The 15,890-nt window shown below is 54.8% G+C and overlaps 1 protein-coding gene across 3 annotated transcripts in view; it reads right to left on the bottom strand.

The window, feature by feature from the left end:
* The window catches only part of GRID2IP (Grid2 interacting protein), a 79,873-nt gene extending 64,740 nt beyond the window's left edge, over nucleotides 1-15,133 (bottom strand). For 2 of the 3 annotated variants that reach the window (XM_075565678.1, XM_075565677.1), the window contains exons 1-3: nucleotides 14,980-15,133; nucleotides 13,159-13,742; nucleotides 10,600-10,754 (exon numbers count right to left, since the gene is read on the bottom strand). In XM_075565678.1, the coding sequence (XP_075421793.1) occupies nucleotides 10,600-10,754; nucleotides 13,159-13,734 (731 nt within the window). In that variant the 5' untranslated portion in view covers nucleotides 13,735-13,742; nucleotides 14,980-15,133. Of the gene's footprint in view, nucleotides 1-10,599; nucleotides 10,755-12,807; nucleotides 13,045-13,158; nucleotides 13,743-14,979 lie in introns of those variants that run through there. The other variant, XM_075565679.1, reaches the window with a different exon arrangement.
* Between the last annotated feature and the right edge of the window lie 757 nt (nucleotides 15,134-15,890).

Raw genomic sequence — 15,890 nt, forward strand, 5'->3', positions numbered from 1 at the left:
ACTGGCTTCTAGCAATGCAGTCTATGTATCAACACAGAGAAAAGTGTGTTAAGATGCACTGCTCTGGTTTTTGGAGCAGAGCTGATATGTGAGAACAGTTTCTCCCACCTGGTGCAGAATGTCAGACCTACCCCACTTCAGATATGGAGGATTTTTTTGGGCACCATAAAAGGGAAAAAGAATGTCGCCAAGAGACGCAGAATAGGACATAATCTCATTATAATCTGTGCTCCATGTAACTCCCCCCCAGCTCCTCCTACTGACTCTCCCCAAGGTGCAAGCTGGGGCAGAGACGCAGAATGTGATACATCTCATTATAATCTGTGCCCCGTGTAACTCCCCCCAACTCCTCCTACTGACTCTCCCCAAGGTGCAAGCTGGGGCAGAGACGCAGAATGTGATACATCTCATTATAATCTGTGCCCCATGTAACTCCCCCCAATTTCTCCTACTGACTCTCCCCTGGGTGCAAGCTGGGGCAGAGACGCAGAATGTGATACATCTCATTATAATCTATGCACCATGTAACTCTCCCCAACTCCTCCTACTGACTCTCCCCAAGGTGCAAGCTGGGGCAGAGACGCAGAATGTGATACATCTCATTATAATCTGTGTAACATGTAACTCTCCCCCAACTCCTCCTACTGACTCTCCCCAAGGTGCAAGCTGGGGCAGAGACACAGAATGTGATACATCTCATTATAATCTGTGCCCCATGTAACTCCCCCCCAACTCCTCCTACTGACTCTCCCCAAGGTGCAAACTGGGGCACACAGGGCAAAATTGGAGTAAAGTGTTTTGGTACATATTGTAGGTGCAGGGTGAAAATGTCCAGATTTTGTTCCAAAATTGCCCTGATACAGACCCCATTGTGTTTAAGATAAAAAGTGAATGCCTGAAGTTCTGATTTGAATGCTCATCTCCACAATACTAGGTGCCTGCGATTATTTTAAAATCCAGGTTTCTTAGGGATATGGAAGGGAGAAGAGACATGATCATTTTTTGCCCTCGCTTGTCAACCATGCAAAATTTGACCTTTTTTTCCACCAAAGAAACATTTGCACACGTTTTAAAAGTTTACAAGCAGTTTCCCCAAGATAAAGCCCCTTTTCAGGGTCTGGATATTGTTGCAATATAGATTCGCTGAGGAAATTCACACATTTTGCTTAAACTTAAACAAGTTCCAGCGATATTTACCGAATTTAGTTTATGTATTTTTTTAACAAATTGTGGATATTTTGGAAAATGTGTCAGCACATCGAGAAGATGAGATCTGGGTTGTTCTTCATTCTTACAATTCTCACCCAACGTTATTTCGATGACTTATTTTCCATTAATTCTTAATCAAGCCAAGGACTTTCAGTGCAGAGAATTCAATGGGACAACACTTTAAAATAAAATAAAAAATCAGACATCTCCTTGATCAACAACAATTACATTGATAAGTGTCCAATGCTCAGTGTACAAGCAAATAAAAGGATCATTTGGGAACACATTCACATGTCTCAGGCAGGTCAATTAAACAAGCGAACTCCCAGCACGAAACAAAGAGCACCAACTTTTACCTGTCACAGGATCACCGGGAAACCTCAGAGCAGCGTCAGTATAAGGCCTGGGACAGCAGGGAGCGGCGCTGGGCAGCGCTGACATACTAAGGCCTGGGACAGCAGGGAGCGGCGCTGGGCAGTGCTGACATACTAAGGCCTGGGACAGCAGGGAGCGGCGCTGGGCAGTGCTGACATACTAAGGCCTGGGACAGCAGGGAGCGGCGCTGGGCAGCGCTGACATGCTAAGGCCTGGGACATGGTGCAGGGAGCGGCGCTGGGCAGCGCTGACATACTAAGGCCTGGGACATGGTGCAGGGAGCGGCGCTGGGCAGCGCTGACATACTAAGGCCTGGGACACGGTGCAGGGAGCGGCGCTGGGCAGTGCTGACATACTAAGGCCAGGGACAGCAGGGAGCGGCGCTGGGCAGCGCTGACATACTAAGGCCTGGGACATGGTGCAGGGAGCGGCGCTGGGCAGCGCTGACATACTAAGGCCTGAGACAGCAGGGAGCAGCGCTGGGCAGCGCTGACATACTAAGGCCTGGGACGTGGTGCAGGGAGCGGCGCTGGGCAGTGCTGACATACTAAGGCCTGGGACAGCAGGGAGCGGCGCTGGGCAGTGCTGACATACTAAGGCCTGGGACAGCAGGGAGCGGCGCTGGGCAGCGCTGACATACTAAGGCCTGGGACAGCAGGGAGCGGCGCTGGGCAGCGCTGACATACTAAGGCCTGGGACATGGTGCAGGGAGCGGCGCTGGGCAGCGCTGACATACTAAGGCCTGGGACAGCAGGGAGCGGCGCTGGGCAGTGCTGACATACTAAGGCCTGGGACAGCAGGGAGCGGCGCTGGGCAGAGCTGACATACTAAGGCCTGGGACAGCAGGGAGCGGCGCTGGGCAGCGCTGACATACTAAGGCCTGGGACAGCAGGGAGCGGCGCTGGGCAGCGCTGACATACTAAGGCCTGGGACATGGTGCAGGGAGCCGTGCTGGGCAGCGCTGACATACTAAGGCCTGGGACATGGTGCAGGGAGCGGCGCTGGGCAGCGCTGACATACTAAGGCCTGGGATATGGTGCAGGGAGCGGCGCTGGGCAGAGCTGACATACTAAGGCCTGGGACATGGTGCAGGGAGCGGCGCTGGGCAGTGCTGACATACTAAGGCCTGGGACATGGTGCAGGGAGCGGCGCTGGGCAGCGCTGACATACTAAGGCCTGGGACAGCAGGGAGCGGCGCTGGGCAGCGCTGACATACTAAGGCCTGGGACAGCAGGGAGCGGCGCTGGGCAGCGCTGACATACTAAGGCCTGGGACAGCAGGGAGCGGCGCTGGGCAGCGCTGACATACTAAGGCCTGGGACATGGTGCAGGGAGCGGCGCTGGGCAGCGCTGACATACTAAGGCCTGGGACATGGTGCAGGGAGCGGCGCTGGGCAGCGCTGACATACTAAGGCCTGGGACATGGTGCAGGGAGCGGCGCTGGGCAGCGCTGACATACTAAGGCCTGGGACAGCAGGGAGCGGCGCTGGGCAGCGCTGACATACTAAGGCCTGGGACAGCAGGGAGCGGCGCTGGGCAGTGCTGACATACTAAGGCCTGGGACAGCAGGGAGCGGCGCTGGGCAGTGCTGACATACTAAGGCCTGGGACACGGTGCAGGGAGCGGCGCTGGGCAGCGCTGACATACTAAGGCCTGGGACAGCAGGGAGCGGCGCTGGGCAGAGCTGACATACTAAGGCCTGGGACAGCAGGGAGCGGCGCTGGGCAGCGCTGACATACTAAGGCCTGGGACAGCAGGGAGCGGCGCTGGGCAGCGCTGACATACTAAGGCCTGGGACAGCAGGGAGCGGCGCTGGGCAGTGCTGACATACTAAGGCCTGGGACACGGTGCAGGGAGCGGCGCTGGGCAGTGCTGACATACTAAGGCCTGGGACACGGTGCAGGGAGCGGCGCTGGGCAGCGCTGACATACTAACGCCTGGGACATGGTGCAGGGAGCGGCGCTGGGCAGCGCTGACATACTAAGGCCTGGGATATGGTGCAGGGAGCGGCGCTGGGCAGTGCTGACATACTAAGGCCTGGGACATGGTGCAGGGAGCGGCGCTGAGCAGCGCTGACATACTAAGGCCTGGGACAGCAGGGAGCGGCGCTGGGCAGTGCTGACATACTAAGGCCTGGGACAGCAGGGAGCGGCGCTGGGCAGTGCTGACATACTAAGGCCTGGGACAGCAGGGAGCGGCGCTGGGCAGTGCTGACATACTAAGGCCTGGGACGTGGTGCAGGGAGCGGCGCTGGGCAGCGCTGACATGCTAAGGCCTGGGACGTGGTGCAGGGAGCGGCGCTGGGCAGAGCTGACATACTAACGCCTGGGACAGCAGGGAGTGGCGCTGGGCAGCGCTGACATACTAAGGCCTGGGACAGCAGGGAGCGGCGCTGGGCAGAGCTGACATACTAAGGCCTGGGACAGCAGGGAGCGGCGCTGGGCAGTGCTGACATACTAAGGCCTGGGACAGCAGGGATCGGCGCTGGGCAGCGCTGACATACTAAGGCCTGGGACACGGTGCAGGGAGCGGCGCTGGGCAGCGCTGACATACTAAGGCCTGGGACATGGTGCAGGGAGCGGCGCTGGGCAGCGCTGACATACTAACGCCTGGGACATGGTGCAGGGAGCGGCGCTGGGCAGCGCTGACATACTAAGGCCTGGGACATGGTGCAGGGAGCGGCGCTGGGCAGTGCTGACATACTAAGGCCTGGGACACGGTGCAGGGAGCGGCGCTGGGCAGCGCTGACATACTAACGCCTGGGACATGGTGCAGGGAGCGGCGCTGGGCAGCGCTGACATACTAAGGCCTGGGACATGGTGCAGGGAGCGGCGCTGGGCAGTGCTGACATACTAAGGCCTGGGACATGGTGCAGGGAGCGGCGCTGAGCAGCGCTGACATACTAAGGCCTGGGACAGCAGGGAGCGGCGCTGGGCAGTGCTGACATACTAAGGCCTGGGACAGCAGGGAGCGGCGCTGGGCAGTGCTGACATACTAAGGCCTGGGACGTGGTGCAGGGAGCGGCGCTGGGCAGCGCTGACATGCTAAGGCCTGGGACGCGGTGCAGGGAGCGGCGCTGGGCAGTGCTGACATACTAACGCCTGGGACAGCAGGGAGCGGCGCTGGGCAGTGCTGACATACTAAGGACTGGGACAGCAGGGAGCGGCGCTGGGCAGAGCTGACATACTAACGCCTGGGACAGCAGGGAGTGGCGCTGGGCAGCGCTGACATACTAAGGCCTGGGACAGCAGGGAGCGGCGCTGGGCAGAGCTGACATACTAAGGCCTGGGACATGGTGCAGGGAGCGGCGCTGGGCAGCGCTGACATACTAAGGCCTGGGACAGCAGGGAGCGGCGCTGGGCAGTGCTGACATACTAAGGCCTGGGACAGCAGGGAGCGGCGCTGGGCAGAGCTGACATACTAAGGCCTGGGACATGGTGCAGGGAGCGGCGCTGGGCAGCGCTGACATACTAACGCCTGGGACAGCAGGGAGCGGCGCTGGGCAGAGCTGACATACTAAGGCCTGGGACAGCAGGGAGCGGCGCTGGGCAGCGCTGACATACTAAGGCCTGGGACAGCAGGGATCGGCGCTGGGCAGCGCTGACATACTAAGGCCTGGGACACGGTGCAGGGAGCGGCGCTGGGCAGCGCTGACATACTAAGGCCTGGGACATGGTGCAGGGAGCGGCGCTGGGCAGCGCTGACATACTAAGGCCTGGGACAGCAGGGAGCGGCGCTGGGCAGAGCTGACATACTAAGGCCTGGGACAGCAGGGAGCGGCGCTGGGCAGTGCTGACATACTAAGGCCTGGGACAGCAGGGATCGGCGCTGGGCAGCGCTGACATACTAAGGCCTGGGACACGGTGCAGGGAGCGGCGCTGGGCAGCGCTGACATACTAAGGCCTGGGACATGGTGCAGGGAGCGGCGCTGGGCAGCGCTGACATACTAACGCCTGGGACATGGTGCAGGGAGCGGCGCTGGGCAGCGCTGACATACTAAGGCCTGGGACATGGTGCAGGGAGCGGCGCTGGGCAGTGCTGACATACTAAGGCCTGGGACACGGTGCAGGGAGCGGCGCTGGGCAGCGCTGACATACTAACGCCTGGGACATGGTGCAGGGAGCGGCGCTGGGCAGCGCTGACATACTAAGGCCTGGGACATGGTGCAGGGAGCGGCGCTGGGCAGTGCTGACATACTAAGGCCTGGGACATGGTGCAGGGAGCGGCGCTGAGCAGCGCTGACATACTAAGGCCTGGGACAGCAGGGAGCGGCGCTGGGCAGTGCTGACATACTAAGGCCTGGGACAGCAGGGAGCGGCGCTGGGCAGTGCTGACATACTAAGGCCTGGGACGTGGTGCAGGGAGCGGCGCTGGGCAGCGCTGACATGCTAAGGCCTGGGACGCGGTGCAGGGAGCGGCGCTGGGCAGTGCTGACATACTAACGCCTGGGACAGCAGGGAGCGGCGCTGGGCAGTGCTGACATACTAAGGACTGGGACAGCAGGGAGCGGCGCTGGGCAGAGCTGACATACTAACGCCTGGGACAGCAGGGAGTGGCGCTGGGCAGCGCTGACATACTAAGGCCTGGGACAGCAGGGAGCGGCGCTGGGCAGAGCTGACATACTAAGGCCTGGGACATGGTGCAGGGAGCGGCGCTGGGCAGCGCTGACATACTAAGGCCTGGGACAGCAGGGAGCGGCGCTGGGCAGTGCTGACATACTAAGGCCTGGGACAGCAGGGAGCGGCGCTGGGCAGAGCTGACATACTAAGGCCTGGGACATGGTGCAGGGAGCGGCGCTGGGCAGCGCTGACATACTAACGCCTGGGACAGCAGGGAGCGGCGCTGGGCAGAGCTGACATACTAAGGCCTGGGACAGCAGGGAGCGGCGCTGGGCAGTGCTGACATACTAAGGCCTGGGACAGCAGGGATCGGCGCTGGGCAGCGCTGACATACTAAGGCCTGGGACACGGTGCAGGGAGCGGCGCTGGGCAGCGCTGACATACTAAGGCCTGGGACATGGTGCAGGGAGCGGCGCTGGGCAGCGCTGACATACTAAGGCCTGGGACATGGTGCAGGGAGCGGCGCTGGGCAGCGCTGACATACTAAGGCCTGGGACGTGGTGCAGGGAGCGGTGCTGGGCAGCGCTGACATACTAACGCCTGGGACGTGGTGCAGGGAGCGGCGCTGGGCAGCGCTGACATACTAAGGCCTGGGACATGGTGCAGGGAGCAGCGCTGGGCAGCGCTGACATACTAAGGCCTGGGACACGGTGCAGGGAGCGGCGCTGGGCAGAGCTGACATACTAAGGCCTGGGACAGCAGGGAGCGGCGCTGGGCAGCGCTGACATACTAAGGCCTGGGACATGGTGCAGGGAGCAGCGCTGGGCAGCGCTGACATACTAACGCCTGGGACATGGTGCAGGGAGCGACGCTGGGCAGCGCTGACATACTAAGGCCTGGGACAGCAGGGAGCGGCGCTGGTCAGCGCTGACATACTAAGGCCTGGGACAGCAGGGAGCGGCGCTGGGCAGCGCTGACATACTAAGGCCTGGGACATGGTGCAGGGAGCGGCGCTGGGCAGCGCTGACATACTAAGGCCTGGGACACGGTGCAGGGAGCGGCGCTGGGCAGTGCTGACATACTAAGGCCTGGGACATGGTGCAGGGAGTGGCGCTGGGCAGCGCTGACATACTAAGGCCTGGGACAGCAGGGAGCGGCGCTGGGCAGCGCTGACATACTAAGGCCTGGGACATGGTGCAGGGAGTGGCGCTGGGCAGCGCTGACATACTAAGGCCTGGGACACGGTGCAGGGAGCGGCGCTGGGCAGCGCTGACATGCTAAGGCCTGGGACATGGTGCAGGGAGCGGCGCTGGGCAGCGCTGACATACTAAGGCCTGGGACGTGGTGCAGGGAGCGGCGCTGGGCAGCGCTGACATACTAACGGCCCTGCGCTTCCCTCAGCGGGAAAACTTAAAATGGCTTGTCGGCTGAAGTTCCGCACGCCTCCGCACGCCTCCGCACGCCTCCGCAAGTGCTGTCTAAAGCCGCGCTGATAGGGATAATGTTTCCCCTCAGCGCGGCTCAGCACGGTCTTTTTGACCATGTCCGAGGCCTTGGCCTCCTCCAGGGTGGCGCTGAGAGGGCGCCTGCTCTCGCTGCACCTGTTGCGACAATGCACGTGGCCTGCGTGAGCGGGCGAATGTGCCTGCTCGGGGCTCAACCCCATTGCCGAGCAAGCAAAATTGATTTTGCTGCTCGCAAGCGCGTCACGTGAGCGGTTCGCCCAATGAGGGCAAACCAGCTCCGTGACGTCGCGAGCCGCGCCTCCAGAAGTGAGCGCACCTAGCCGGCCAGGAAAAGCACGGCCGAGCAGGGCGTAGCGCCATCGCGCCATCGCGCCATCGCGCCCGTTCCTTGCCTGGAAGTGCAGCGATAGATTTTGGACTGGTGGTGTAACTGTAACGTTGCCTCTTTCAAGGCCTGTAACGTGATGATGTGTGCGGCATGCATGGCCCTGGGCAATGAAGGGGTTAAAGTGTTTGCTAGCGGCGAAAAAGGCGGAGGGAGGTTATTTATTCCGCCTGCGACCATTTCCCATCGGATCAGCGCACGACGCACCCTTTGGCTGCTAATACTCCCGCAGCAATTCATTTGCAGAGATTAGCCAGTAAATCTTTTCCGTGGGCTTAAAATTTCATTCGCATTAACCCTTGGGCAGCCAGAGGGGTCTGCAAGGCCCTGCTTATAGGCAGCACATCCCCTGGAAGGAGAGGGATTTAACAGGGACCAGCTGCTATCCTGCACCCGGGGCATTGTATTCGCAAGCGGTGCTCGCGGCTCTTTAACTCTTTGCTGCGGAGGGGCCTGATGCTATGTCTCGGCTTTGCCTTTGCTGCGGAGGGGCCTGATGCTATGTCTCGGCTTTGCCTTTGCTGCGGAGGGGCCTGATGCTATGTCTCGGCTTTGCCTTTGCTGCGGAGGGGCCTGATGCTATGTCTCAGCTTTGCCTTTGCTGCGGAGGGGCCTGATGCTATGTCTCAGCTTTGCCTTTGCTGCGGAGGGGCCTGATGCTATGTCTCAGCTTTGCCTTTGCTGCGGAGGGGCCTGATGCTATGTCTCGGCTTTGCCTTTGCTGCTTGAGCATCCGTGAGGGACAGAAATATCCGTGTGATACACAGAAGATGGAAATAGAACTGGGAGAGAGAAAAACAATCTATCCTATTACTAAGTCACCGTGTAGGAAAGGAACGTAGGATGGGCCGTGGACGGCTTTTGTCCTGTACCACTAGTTAATTTGCACTTAAAGCAGCAACCCCCCCCCCAATATATATACAGCTCAACCCCGTTATAACACGATCATTACAACGCGAATTCGCTTATACTGCGATGTAAACGTGGCTCCCAATATTCCTATTTCTGAATACTTTATAACACGATTATTGATATCTTAAATACTTTATTGTACAATGCATACAATTGTACATTATTTCTAACGCGATCCTCTTATAACGCGATGCGATTCTTTGGACCCCAAGCACAGCGTTATAAGGGGGTTGAGCTGTATATGTGTATATATATATATATATATATTTCTCTTTTTTTGTAATTTATGTACACTGTGGGATCCCTCAGAGCTGATCCGTGGACCCCCTGGTTGCCAGTAAAAAAGATCATTGCATTTTGAAAATAATGAACAAACAGACTGAAAAAGAAAATGACAAATATGGCCTCTGGGGTCCCCAATAGAAAGTCCCATCGTCATCTCCCGATAATGCATCTGCTTTCTATTGGCCGCCGAAGCAAGTTCTGGGTTTAAAATGTGGGCAAAACTCTTCGGCGCTCTCTGCAGGTCAGGGGACCACCAGTGAGTAGCACAAACTTTAAAGGAGATTTCATTTGGCTGTGATGTCTGTGTCGCCCCATGGGACAAATTCACTTTGGGGGTAACTCCTATACAAGTCAGTGCTTCGCAGCCTGTGACATTGGGGAAATGTGACATTGGGGAAATGTGACCTCGGGAACATGTGACCTCGGGGACATGTAACCTCGGGGACATGTGACCTAGGGGGAGATGTGACCTCGGGGACATGTGACCTCGGGGACATGTGACCTCGGGGGGAGATGTGACCTCGGGGGGAGATGTGACCTCGGGGGGAGATGTAACCTCGGGGGGAGATGTAACCTCGGGGGGAGATGTGACCTCGGAGGGGAGATGTGACCTCGGAGAGGAGATGTGACCTCGGGGACGAGGATGTGACCTCGGTGACATGTGACCTCGAGGGGAGATGTGACCTCGGGGGGACATGTGACCTCGGGGAGATGTGACCTCGGGGAGATGTGACCTCGGGGAGATGTGAGCTCGGGGAGATGTGAGCTCGGGGACATGTGAGCTCGGGGACATGTGAGCTCGGGGACATGTGAGCTCGGGGACATGTGAGCTCGGGGACATGTGAGCTCGGGGACATGTGAGCTCGGGGACATGTGAGCTCGGGGACATGTGAGCTCGGGGACATGTGAGCTCGGGGACATGTGAGCTCGGGGACATGTGAGCTCGGGGACATGTGAGCTCGGGGACATGTGAGCTCGGGGACATGTGAGCTCGGGGACATGTGAGCTCGGGGACATGTGAGCTCCGGGACATGTGACCTCCGAGACATGTGAGCTCGGGGACATGTGACCTCCGAGACATGTGAGCTCGGGGAGATGTGACCACAGGGAGATGACGTTGCGACTTTCTACTTGTGACAACCATACTTTTAGTTTACTTGTGTCAAAGCTGGCACAAACAAAAACCAATTATCTTAAGAACCAGGAAGGGGGGGGGGGGGATGTTACAGAACCACGGATCAGCTTCGACAAACTCCCAAGTTCAGATGAGGTTTAAAAAACATAATAATGTGGGTGGCATTGCTGCTTTCAATGTGCCATATTGCAGCAGAAAAAGACAGACTCGATGAGACATTGATCCAGCTGTCTCTGTGTCACCCAGCTCATGTTCAGTGTGATGCATTCTTTACCTGATGTTGTCAATCAGAAGGTACTGAGACTCGTCAGTGAGGATCATGGGGAGTGTGTATGCCAACGCTTCTACCTTCCTCTCCCGGGCGTACTGCTTCAGCAGAGCGAACACCTTCTCCTTCAATGCTGGCTGGTCTCCAAGGACCTGGTCCAGCTGCAGTGGGAAGCCACAGGGGGGAAACGGCACAAATCAGTGTGAGGTCAAATCTAAAGGGGGAATTAGACTGAGTGGGGAGCAAATTCAGATGGAAGAGGAGCTTCAGTTTGTTGGTGGTACTTCATGTCAAACTAAATCTTACTTGGAAGAGTACAACCCAAGAGTACAACCCAAGAGTACAACCCAAGAGTACAACCCAGGGCAGAAGACAAAGGAAGGTTCTCCACGGGTCAAGTCTACATTTTATAAGGATCCAACAAATGTATAAAAGTTTATATTTTAAAATACAATTGTCTTTGATTATTAGTACAAAACTGGCATTCAGGGTGGTCACCGTTATTGTACATGTATAAAAATGCTGTGTAGATGGGATGGACTTAAATACAATAACTACTGCAAACATGTTTGAAGGAGGCTATGAAACGTAGAAATTTACCATCTAATAACACTTACTAACAGAGAAAAGGAAGGAATAGGACAGGGGTAGCCAACTGCAGTCCTCAAGGGTCACCAACAGGCCTGGTATTAGGGATATCCCTGCTTCAGCACAGGTGGTGCAGTCATTCTGACTGAGCCACTGATAGAGCCACCTGTGCTGAAGGTTGTAACCAAAAGGACTGGTAAGGTTGGCATCCCTTATACCAGGGGGGCTCAACTCCAGTCCTCAAGGGCCATCAACAGGTCAGGTTTTCAGGATATCCCTGCTTCAGCACAAGTAGCTCCGTTGCAGACTGAATTTCTGATTTAGTCACCTGTGCTGAAGTGGGATATCTTGAAAACCTGACCTGTTGGGGTGTGTTGAGGATTGGAGTTGAGCCCCCCCCCTCCTCCCCCACCCCACCTGCCCTACACATCAAGGTTTATGGATAACTCAATCTCTGAAACACGTCATATACACTTTCTGTAGCCTGCCCGGCACTGGCCAAAATATCCCACCATGAAAGGGATCTCCCACGGCCTAAAGGAACTCAAGTTAGAGTTAGAAAGCCCCTCCTTGGAAGCAGCATGCGAGATGCAGAGGAAGGGAAGGAGTGGAAGAAATGTAACCACTTATCTGCCTAGGTGAATGACATCATTATCTTGCGACCAGGCTAACACTTCAGCTAGATTCTAGAACATTCGCGCTGGCACGTAACTAGAAATGTGATTTTCTTATATTCCCCTAACATCCTTTTCATTTTCCAATTCTGGACTGTCACTTTTCTGCACCTTTAATTAAAAACACGTGTGCAGTGTGTTTATTATCTTTTTCGGTAGGCTAGTTTTTAATGTTCTAGTAGTCATAGTGGCACTGGAGAAATATGTTGTAGGTTGTGATTACTTTTAGTGGACCACCATTCGAGTTCTTCATAGCTGACATTATAGTGTACACTTGAACAAGAGGTTTCTAATGCTTTGTACACTATAATGTTATCTATGGCAGACTGTAATGTTGGTCTCTTAGGAGGTATTACAACATAGGAATCTGCTCGTCTTTTTAGGACAACTAGAGTAAAGATGACACCTAACAGTTATTTTGCTCTGGGCATTTTTAAAGTTTACTTGTAATCATGTTGCTGGCAGCTGTTCTTGGGATCAAGTATAAATGACAGCAAATTGGGTGCAGTTGGCAGAAAGTAGAGCAGGAAAAAAGGAATGCAAGAACAGTGAAGTTGTGCTATGGAGCTTGAGGGGGCAGTTACGTGAGACAGGAATGAGTACATCTTCAATAAAGGGCTGGATGAATTCACTAGGGTGGCTGAGCTAGTGCTGGAGCCGTTAAGTGGTTCATAGGCCGACTAGATGAGCCGACAGAAAACGTATCTGCCATTAATTTCTGAGTGGTAAGGTCTATTGTGCTTTAGTTAATAACCCCTGAAATGTCTTTGGTCCTTTATTCAATATGCTGTGAAGACGTCTTTCCGGTGCTGGAGAAGAGGTCAGCTTTTTTTAAATGCATGGGACTAAGATTGTTTCCAGCACGTAGGGTTGGCAAACGACTTCTCCAAAAATACTGGACACAATGGTGAAAGGTGCGACGCGCTCAAGACACACACACACACATCCTCACCTCTCTCACCGCTCCATGCTGTTTCCTCCTCTCCTTGGCCCACCTCCAAGCTCCTGACACATCCTTCTGATTCAGGATGGAGGAAGCAGCTCAGCCCCCTAGATGCAGCCCTGCTCTCTCCCTGCTCAGGGGAAATGCTGCAGCCCCCCCAAGCCGGTCAGGTCACTATGTCCAGAGAGGTAATACCGGTATACACATACATGTCCAGTATTACCTCTAATTTTTTACTGGACAGAGCATCCAAATACAGGACAGTCCGGTTCAATACTGGAAACCTGGCAACCCTACCAGCAGCTTTCCAACCTATAGAGTAGATGGGTGAAGTATAAGGATGGAAGAAGTATGACGCACCTTGCGGTTGAACTCGTGAGCTTTGAGTCTCTGCACTTGGCATGTTTTCTCAGCTCCTTTTCCACCAGCACTATACACACTGCTGTGTCTCTGCCTCCGTCCCACACACAGGAGGCCCAGCCTGAGCGTACAGCCAGCACAAGAGGCAGTCAGCTGGGACGCCTCCGATACATCAGTCAAAGGAATCCCGTTCACCTCTAGAAGGAAGTCCCCTGCTCGGACCCCAGCACAGGACGCCGGGGAGCCGGGTGTAACCCCGCACACTTGCAGAGGTCGCCCCCCAGTGAGTGCGAGGCCGGTTTCTTCCCCTGGCCCAGCTGTGAGTTCCACTTGCTGGACGCGTGAGATGACCCCGATGCTGGGGGGCACGTTATGACACTCGCGGCCCAGTCGTATCAAGGACTGGCGGCTCAGTGGTGACACCGGTCTCCCCTCCACCTCTAGGATCTGGTCCCCGGGTTGCAGACCTGCCAGGTGTGCGCTGCTTCCAGTTTCCACCCACAGGATGTAACAGGGGCCTGAGCCTCCCACCCCAAAGCCAAACGCCTCTGGCCAGTCCTGGTTTGTGGCCGGCATGGATGCAACTGGACAGAGAGACAGGGTGAACAACATGAATACGTATTCCACCACCACCAAGCACTTAATAATAATATCATTGTTTTCTTATACAGCAAAGTGTATACTGCACATAGAATTTTGCAGGCACAGTGAGCTCCTGCCCTGAAGAGCTTGCAATCAAATGTTGGTGCTGAGGGAAATAAAGTGAGTTACCCAAGGAGAGCCAGCACTGGGATTTTAACTGGGTTCACCCCGCTTCCAGGGCAGTATTCTTACCACGGAGCTACCCTTCACTTACTGCCGAATTATTTCCTCTAGATGTATGTATGTATATCTTTATTTATACAGCGCCATCCATGTACACAGAGCTTCACAGCAGTGATACACGGGACATAATAATATACTGTAACACATAATAGGACAAGTGCTTTAAAAGAAAAGTAACACTGGGAAACTCTGCCCTGAAGAGTTTACAATCTAAGTAGATTCATGTTCAATGTGACAAGGAGAACTAGTTAACACAATGCTCATGATGCCAATAACAAGTGCAGGTAAAAAGCCTAAAAATCTACATTTCAAGACACACAAAAGACTCGGGCACAGAAATGTTACCATATACACACACAGCGACACACACACAGAGACACACACACACACACAGGTTCCACATCCCAATAGCCTTAATAGCACTGAAATACAGTATAGATTAGTATCAGAATTTAGCAGCAAATTCTAGAGAGCTGCAACATGCTCTCCCTGAAAGAAATAAGGGACAGGGGGTATACTGTGAAGACTTTCAAGTACAACTTGGGGTTTAATAAGGCACACGAGGGAGCATGTTCCATAGAAGGAAAGAAATGCAGCCTTATGCAGAAAAAGTGGAGATTATTACATCTCCCTTAAAATGGTAGTGGGTGTGTGGAGCAGCCTTTCAGCAGAGGGAGTAGCTGTATCGTAAAGGAATTACAAGAATGTTTCAGAAGGGCCTAGAAAGGGAAATGCAGTAGGTAAACCAAAGTCGAAATGCTATAGAGCGAGAGGCAAAAGGTGAAGCAAATGGTCCTTTTCTGCAGCCAATTATACTATTAAAGATGGGGAGATTTACAGAAAGGTGAAGGCTGGAACATAAAGAGACCCCCATGGGGGGGGGGGGACCCATCTTTGTGGTCCATGAGAGGGGCCACTCAAATAAAGCAAGAAACGCTATGTAATAAAAATTCACCCAGCGGCCAGAGCAGCCTGTAATCTGGACACCAGACATACCACAAGTTGGGGACAGTTGAGTGAAGAGTCTCCCAGGCAGGAAAGGAGAGAGTTAGAGATGAATGGAAAGAAAGGGCAAAGGTAACAAACGGTTTGGGGAATGCAAATCGACACGCAGTGCCAGGTAGCAGCAGGCGGAGGGGGTGGAGACACGTCTAGTAATTGCCTCCAGCTAATAAAAGAAAGAGCTCAGGAAGGAATTAGTCGCTGGAAAACGTAATCAGGATAAGGGAGCTGTCCAATCCCGGAAGTGGCCACAGACACAGCAGCCCTGACTCCATCGCCAGCGTATACAGCTGTCAATGCCCTTTAATATCAACCGAAAACATGCTATTCTATAATAGACTAATGGGCCAAAATAATTTGCTGAGGACGGTCAATACTCTCACGGGGAAGGTGCTGGTCTCTGAAGTGGTCGACTCCTATGCCAGCCCCTTGTGACTCTGGCGAAGTCAACCTTATCTTCCAGTGAAATGAAATTGTCCGCATTGCGGATCAGCAATGTGTTGGTGCTATGTTATGGATTATCAATGATACATTATCTGTTAAGGCGCCATGCGTGGCTGGCGGTGAAGGGGTTAATAGGCTAAAGGTACCTGGACCAGCGATACCCCCATGGCGTGGGTCCTACCCTATCTGGCTGCTTGTACTTACCCTCTTAGCTTGTGGCATTAAAAAAAATGCCTTTATTGCTACTGTCTTTGTATGTTTCCCAATATGCCACTTAGATTGTAAGCAACTCCAGTCCTCAAGAGCCTCCAACAGGTCAGGTTTTCAGGATATCCCTACTTCAGCACAGGAGGCTCGATCGGTGGCTCAGTCAAAGACTGAGCCACTACTGATTGAGCCTCCTGTGCTGAAGTAGGGATATCCTGAAAACCTGACCTGTTGGTGGCCCTTGAGGACTGGAC

This window comes from Ascaphus truei, chromosome 11 (genome assembly GCF_040206685.1).
Source record: "Ascaphus truei isolate aAscTru1 chromosome 11, aAscTru1.hap1, whole genome shotgun sequence".
NCBI lineage: Eukaryota > Metazoa > Chordata > Amphibia > Anura > Ascaphidae > Ascaphus > Ascaphus truei.